This window comes from Phragmites australis, chromosome 2 (assembly GCF_958298935.1).
Source record: "Phragmites australis chromosome 2, lpPhrAust1.1, whole genome shotgun sequence".
Taxonomy (NCBI): domain Eukaryota; kingdom Viridiplantae; phylum Streptophyta; class Magnoliopsida; order Poales; family Poaceae; genus Phragmites; species Phragmites australis.
This window is the reverse complement of record NC_084922.1, coordinates 1,846,864-1,855,059: the sequence shown is the minus strand read 5'-3', so window position 1 is coordinate 1,855,059 and position 8,196 is coordinate 1,846,864. Positions and strand designations below refer to the sequence as shown.

Sequence of the window (8,196 nt, the reverse complement as noted above, 5' to 3'; positions counted from 1 at the left end):
CCACCGGCAAGTCTCTTCTGCTCCTGATCCCTCGGGCCACCTTGTTATATGCACTGGCATCACCTTCACTTGACTTTGTTAACACGTCATCTTCATTCTTTCTTCCAAGCTTTGCTTGACCTCCATGTGCGCAGCTAGGATCACCCACAACTCCGCCTGCCCTCCTCAATCGTCTGGCACCAAGCATGTAAGGAACCATTCAAACAGTATTCTAATTAATCATTAAATCGATCATTTACTTAATGTCAACTTCAATGATTAATCAGAATACCGCTCTGATAGTCCCATTACGTGTTTTGTGCCCAAGATCAGAACACTTGCCTTTCCAACATATCACATCACAACAAAGCTTAACAAAGAGCGAGTAATTTAATTATATTACAAGTTCTTAAGCATCCATCTTACAATTTACAGCAAAAGAGAACTAGAAGGAGACTGAAACTAATCAACTACTAGACAAAAGAGAACTATGAAGTGGAAGCTAAAACTATAAACAACAAAAGAATGATAGAGTCATATTCCTTTAGGCTCCATCATGAAAGCATGACCTCTGAGTAGTTGCCTACTCATGCCCGCCACCACCCTCGGCGGGCGTGAAGTAGCCAAAGACCAGTTCCCCCTCGCTGGTAGCACCTGAAAGAGCAGCGTGAGTACGAAGGTACTCACAAGACTTAATCCATATTAGGTACTTATAGATAACGCGACTCCAAGGATTATGAATTAGGATGTTAGCAAGAATATGGCCACATGGTTAATTAAATTTATATGCGAAAGCAACATTTGATAAAAAAACATGTGTGAGCATCTAGACCTAACAAACACAACTATCTAATTCATAACCATCAAATGAACATATATATGTAAAAAGAAACATAATAATAATATATGTAAAGAACCATCTCAACCCATCAACCGCCTCAAAATGAACTCGAAACTCTACGATTACTGCAAATAGACAAAAGCATGCTCATGACCGAGAGCATGGCATTTCAAAATACTTTTACACCCTGTAGGGTATACAACTTTACCCACAAGACTCAAGGACCATATGGCTTGATTAACCACAGACGTCCACTCAACGGGGTATTCGTGTCAACATTTCCCAATAAGCTCCAACCATTTGAATCAGGCATCACTCGGTATGGAGCCCACTTAGGTTAACTCCCGGAGCAACCTCAAGTATCTTTTACAAGCCCGTCAGCTCACACCGTCGATGTGCAAGCTCAAATGATTACAGCTGCAGAGGTATTCAGCTTATCTTACCATTAGATCGACATGTGGTAAGTACGGTAAGTGCTAGAGCCAACAACAACAACGATCGGTGCTCAAGCAACGCAAGCGGTCTATTGTGTTTGGGTTCCTCTCCCGACCTACCACGGGAAACTCCACATCGGGGCAGGAGAAACACTCCTAACACCGTCCACATCTCACCCTATCCTCAATACTCAACCAACTAACATCATCAACCCAACATTATTATCAATGTGACAGTAATTAAAGCCTATAGCTCGCGAACAGGGTTGAACCACCACTCAACTTCTACCGAAGAATCTATGCATGACTAAGCATTTCGGTTAACTTTTAAAATATACCATCATCAAGTTAAACCCTAGTTACAAGGAGATGGATCACCAATAACTCAAGATGAGGTGTAATGCATCAACATAGGTTCTACCCATACAAGACCCGACATCGACTCAACAACATGCATAACGTACATAAATCATATTTTATCACATTAGACACATATGACCCAAATTAATAGGAGAAACATGCTTAGATGTTTGCCTTGCTGCTCAGGCAGCTACTTGATGCTACCCACACAGAATTCACAGAACCTGTGTGGCTTGGTGTCACTTTCAACCACATTTGTGTCACGCTCTGGATCCTCGTTCACTAAAGAAGAATGCATGCAATGATGAGCATGAATGAGGTGCAACAATGTATGCTACAATATGCATAACAACAAGCTAAAAGTACAAGACATGCGAAATAATAGCAAACTTTGCGATCTAAACGACTTTGGAAAACTAACAGAAGGCCGAAGACTCCGGATCAAACTCGAAACCTAAGGGTTCTAGAACCCCCGGGTTGTACTCCATATGGGGGTTTCTCGGTTAGCCATTTTTGAATTAACTCAGAAGGTTCGGGCTGAGTCTGAAACCTCCAGGTTAGGTCAGAATGTTCGGGTGAGGCTCCGAGCGAGGGTTCTCTGCTAGATCTAAATCGAATTAACCCAGAATATCCGGGTTGGGCGGATTATCTGGGTGAGGCTCTGAGCGAGTGTGCTTAGTTAAAAGCACCGTGAATTACCCAGACCCTTCGGGTTTATCCGAGTTAGGCAGACTTGCACTTCTCGATGATCTTCCTCGACCGATTCGACTCGTATGTTAAATCTATCACACATAAACATACATATACACTATACAAAGGGTTATAGACTTAACATGCACCCTAAACCCTAACGATTTTTTAGCATAATTCATCGGGGTTTTCACTGGGCTACTCGGACTATCCGGGTTCTACCTGAACTATCCGGGTTGTCGAGAGAGGTTGCTTCGAGGGGGGAAAACTCGGCTGATTTGATTTGCAAGCCTATCCAAACCAAATAGAAACATGCTTGAGATAGTTCATAGAGTCTAAAACTCACTCACCAACCTAGCAATACGATTCCTAGCACAATCTCATCTGAATCCTCTCTTTTTACTTCAAAGCTCAAGAACTTGAGAACTCCGCAAACTTAGCTCTAAACTCGAAATTGACCCACCAATTCATGCATTCTTGCCGAGGGAAGCCTAAGGGAATTACCCACGGTGCTTGTGGAGGTTGGTGACCACTAGGTGATGAAGGAAACGAAGAAATCGCCCGGGAAGAGGAGTCCAACCGCGGTTCCTCGTGCTTCAAGCAAGAACGTCAAGAACGACTCGAATCCTTTGGGAAAATGAAAATGAATAAGATGGATGAGGAGCTTAGGAGCTAGTGATCCCGTGAATACCACATGCGTACCTCGATTCGACTTTTAGAGGGAGGACTCGAGGGAGAAAGAGAGAGAGAGAGAGCTTGAGATAGGGGGAGCTCTCTCCTTGGCCGGTTGGAAACGGGAGGGGGAGAGAGAGAGAGAGAGAGAGCACGGTGGGAGTGAGGGAGAGAGAGGGAGTTGGTGGGGGATGCTTCCCCAAGAGAAGATGGGGTGGTTGGCTAGGCCCTACATGCTAGGAAAAAGAAGTCCGTTTCAACCGCGAATTCATTTCTTTCTCTCTCCAATTTTTTTCTCTCATCCAATTGACTTAAAATCAAGTGCTCTAATACTCCGAAACAAAATTACTCAAAATTAAACATAATGCTTATGAAGCATGATTAGGCTTAATTATGTAATTACGGCTTTGGGACGTGAAAAAGCACCCCGCTTGGCCCCGATCATCCCACCGTCGGCCGCCAAGTTACATTTACCACCTACACATCATGAGACAAGCAGACATGTATCTTCAAACACCATGTAAACTTATCACAAGTTAGTTTAAATCGAAATCCTACAAAGATAGCACATCTCATAAAAACGTGAACACCGGATAATCCGGCGCTCACACCAGTACAAGCACTGGATCATCCGGTGTGTACAACTCATCCGGACTCTGGACTCCCTCTGGAAAAAGCTCTGGCATTCACTGGGCTCAACACCGGACCATCCGGTTAGTAAATCACCACTAGACCATGATTTTGCACTTCTCTATTAAACAGTTTGGTGTTCACACCGGGCCATCCGGTGTGTAGGCCAGCTCTGGCACCGAAAACATGTATCTTTGTTAAATACTCTGGTGTTGAAAGCCTCTTAACATCGGACCTTCCAGTGAGTAGACCGCTCTGGACGCCCATTTTTAGCACTTCTGTTAAATATTCCGACATTGTCTCCAAGTGCTCACCGGATCATCTGATGTGTACAAATTATCACACACCGGACCATCGAGTGAGTGCAATTTTTCCTGAACTTCGACAGAACTATGCCACTTCATTTCCATCAATTTTGATTAGTCATGATTATAATTGCAACACATATACATGCTTACGCAATCAAAAAATCATCAAACTAAGACAACACTTTGTCAATCACTCATCACAAGTAAATCAAGGCTTTCAACTTGATTCCTCAAATTGTGTGTGAAGTTGTTTCAATTCTAATGTTGTGACTAAATGCTCTAATGAAGACAATATTACATATCAAACAATTATGTACCTATTATAATCATAAGATCATAGGCGGATAAACATCCACCGGGACGATAGTTGGGCAACGTCGGCTACTAGGGTAGGATTATACCATGGATTGGGGAGACTTAGAATATTAAGGGAGGCTTAGATTAATTCTTCTTTTTACTTGCCTTTATTTTGAATATTGCATCTCCTTATATAGGGAGGGTGATTACAATTCTAAACCGACTCCAAATCCTAACTTACCAAATTTATCCCCTACTAAATTGGAAACTAAATAAAACTTATCTCATAACCAAATTAAATCCAACTCCTACCAAACTTATCTCTTAGTTAAATGACAAGCTTTGATCTCCTGCCCATAACATCTTCTCCCTCCTTACAAGACAACTCATCCTCGAGCTGTGGTGGTGTAGTCGTGGCAATGCAGTTCTCGGCACCGCTATCCATTGGGATAGCAACGGTGAAACCAGTGTAGGTAGGCAGCGCCAATGTTGGCTCCGGTAGCGTTGCCCATAAGGATGACGACGACGAAACCGACAGCAGTGATGAACATGAGAGTGCAGTTGAAGCTCTGGGTCAGGATAATTTGTCTCTGATACCAAGATGTTATGATTCTAGGATCATAAGAGGGATAACACATCCGTCGGAAATATAACCGGGAGACGTCGGCTGCTAAAGGAGGGATTAGACTATAGATTAGGGAGACTTAAATTAATTCTTTTTTTGCATACCTTTATTCTGAATATTGCATTTCCTTATATATGGGGTGATTACAATTCTTAAACGACTCCAAATCTTAACTTATCAAACTTATCTCCTACTAAATTGAAAATCAAATCAAACTTATCTTCTAACCAAATTAAATCTAACTCCTAACAAACTTATCTCCTAATAAAATGACAAGCCTTGATCTACTACCCATAACAAGACAAAAAGATCTAGTATGTCAAAATTACCTGCAGTATATGTACATCTATGCAATCTTTAGAACAAAAAGGGAAAAAGAAGAATTGGTCCGCATTTGCAAAAGACCTTATTCAGTATGCTCTCCCCACATCTTCAGAAGGTACTTCTCGCAGCTGCTCCCAGTGATGTCTCTTGAGGACGCCATCCTAGTGTCCCCCTGCTTCCCTCGTCCCACGCCATCACGCTTCAAGTTGTGCCGGTACTCGACGGCGATGTGCTCGAACACCTCGACCTCAAACATGTTCATGCTCACCTTGGGGATCATATGGTCCCTGACGTACGCGAAGGCGAGCTGGTCGCGCGGATTGAACACCTCCAGCTCGTTGAACAGCAGGCAGGAGAAGAGGTCGCTGGCTAGGCCGTGCCTCCTGATGATGATCGCCGTGTCCGGTACATCTGCATCAAGACAACATGTACAATATGTTCATGATTTCATTAGCTGCTTATTTTTGGTCATCTTATTGACATGGTTGAAATGCCAATATCAGTTGCTAGAGCGTCCGTTTCTTTGGTTAATCAAACAACATTTCAGAATCGATGCAGGCATGCACTTCTATCCCTGTCTGCATTGCATACCTGATGGATATGGAAGCTTGCTGGGGGACCATGGCTGCAGGCCGTTCTCGCAGTAACTCTCCATCTGCACCCTGATGGCCTCCACATCCCCCCACTTGCGCCACCGCGCCGTCGCGATCGCCTCCTCCATGGTGTGGAGGTTGAACGGGTGCTTGGACACCGCCATGTCCACGCCCTTGTCGACGAGGAGCGAGTGCACCAGCAGCAGCGGGTCGACCGTCAGCTGCATCTTGGCGTCGACCCAGACGCTGAACCTGGCGTTCAGGAACAGCCGGTGCAGGAGGTGCTTAGCGACGACGCCGTTCATGGCCGGGTTCTCGTAGGGGAGCCCGCCGGTGCGCAGCCTCGCGACGCGCCACGCGCCGACGGTGCCGACGCCGCCGTGCGCGTCCTCTGTTAGAATGCCGTGCCTTGCGAGGACCCTGTGTGTGGCGTCGTCTATGAACATGAAGAAGCACGCCGTCTTGAGAGTCTCGGACCCGAGCCCCTTGGGCTGCCGGATCTTGTCGTAGTCGTTCAAGATCGCCGAGGCGACCACCACGCCCCGGCAGTTCTCCATGGCTAATCTATCTGGAAGCCATGAATGTTAAAGCTTTTGCAATTGCAATCAACGGTAGTGGTATAGTGTTGGTTGTGTTGCTCTTCTTGATGATTGCGCTACAACTACAAAGCACTTGCAGCGTGCAAAACAAAAGGCAGTTAAATCTGGCTTGCATCCAAAGGGATTATGATGGCTCACAAGAAATAATCGTGCCACATTGTGCATACTACTCAAATGGGCAGATTACGAACATGATGGCAGCAAATATCCCTATCTGCGTAAAATGTGAACTAGGCCAACGAACTCACCAACTTCTCGGAGGGGGAACTCCTTGAAGAACCCACAGGGAATTTCCACTCTGTTGTCAGTGTGACTGAAGAACGATCTCCGTTCCTCGGCAGACAAGTTTCCCGCAAACGATTTCCTCCTGCCTCTCTGATACCGCAACACGGGGGGTGTAGAAGGAGACACCGAGAGGTTGCGGCAGAGGCCACTGATCTCTTCCAGGACAGTCTTATAGTCTGCTCCAATGATAAAAAAGAATTTCTGAGTCACTTGTTACACGAGAAACATCCGTATTTGTCGCGCATGATCATAGATTAAAAAACAAAAGAAAAAACATAGCCATGCGGAAATCACACAAAGTTCACGGTGAAGTTTCGTCGATAGGAACAGACGTTGGTTCAAAAAAGTTTAAACCAAAACAAGAAAGGACATTCATCCGGGAAGAACGACCAGGGTACTCAAACGTGTCACTCCCACAACAGCTCGCGCGGAAGAGTCCGATCGTTACGGGTCATCAAAATACGACACCGATCCAAATCGACGAAACATGAAAAATGAAAAGAATGGTGCAAGCCTGCAACACGCAATGAATAGAGGATCCCTCGGCCGGTGGTGCAACTCTATCGGATGGAGGGAGGGAGAGACCTGCGAAGACGACGGGATTGGAGCAGAGCAGGCGTGGGGCAGGCAGGGCGTGCTTGTGCTCGCCGTACCCGGGCGGGTATTGAAAGAGCGGCTTCGCAGAGGCCGGGGAGGCGCGGGAGGGGAAGGGCAGGAGGGGGCAGCGGCGGTCGGGGTCGGAGAAGGAGACGTAGAGCGCGAGCGGGAGCGTGGTGAGGAGGTAGAGCAGGGAGAGGCAGAGCAGCTTCGACTGCAGCACCGGGGGGCTCCGCACGCGCACCCACCCCATGCCCGTGCCGCGCCGACGTGCGCGCGAGCGCGAGGCGGGCGTTGCAGTTTTGGACGTGTGGTTGCTTGGCTTTGGCTTCCTCCTTCTGAGCGGGGCAGTGAGTGATCCTAGGGGTGACGTTGTTAGTTGGTTAAACACCTTGTCAACGAGTGTAGATTTTCCCAGCACCTGGCCGCGTGCACCCTCCCCGGCTGACCTTGCCTCTGTTGCGTACGCCCCTGTTTTTCAGTTTCGAAATTTCCTTGGATAGCAAGAGCGGCACTAGTTTATGTGATGGAAACATGGGCTAATTTGTTTAGCTAGAGCCTGAGCTTAGTAATTTAAGTGATGGAACATGGGGTTTCGGCCACTGTAAGTGCAAATTGATATCTTTTGGTACGTGCCTCCGATAATACAGATATATACTAACTATAAGAGTTGTATATATTACTAATAAATGTTACAATAGCTACTTCTTTAATAATATAATTATATCACTGCCTACAAAATTAACGTATGTTCACATATAATTGACTGAAATATTATTATATTTAATGAGTAGACAATCTACATTTCAATAGATAGTTTTTCTCTTCCTTCATTTATTCCTTCATGTACATCCTAAAAATCTAATGTGGTTTCCATTATAACTAGCTGACATTGATCGTTAAAGATGTCCTGACTCATACATCTTGCATAGTTCATGTAGGAGGTATGCATTAATTTAAGT

General features: G+C 45.5%; 1 protein-coding gene across 1 annotated transcript; it reads right to left on the bottom strand.

Moving 5' to 3' along the window:
* Window positions 1-4,905: 4,905 nt before the first annotated feature.
* Window positions 4,906-7,964, bottom strand: LOC133893118 (alkaline ceramidase TOD1-like). Its single transcript, XM_062334084.1, has 4 exons — window positions 7,223-7,964; window positions 6,601-6,813; window positions 5,752-6,321; window positions 4,906-5,571 (listed from the first exon to the last, which is right to left on the bottom strand). Exons 1-4 carry the CDS (start codon window positions 7,485-7,487, stop codon window positions 5,243-5,245), a joined length of 1,377 nt encoding a protein of 458 aa, XP_062190068.1. The 5' UTR covers window positions 7,488-7,964; the 3' UTR covers window positions 4,906-5,242.
* Window positions 7,965-8,196: the final 232 nt, after the last annotated feature.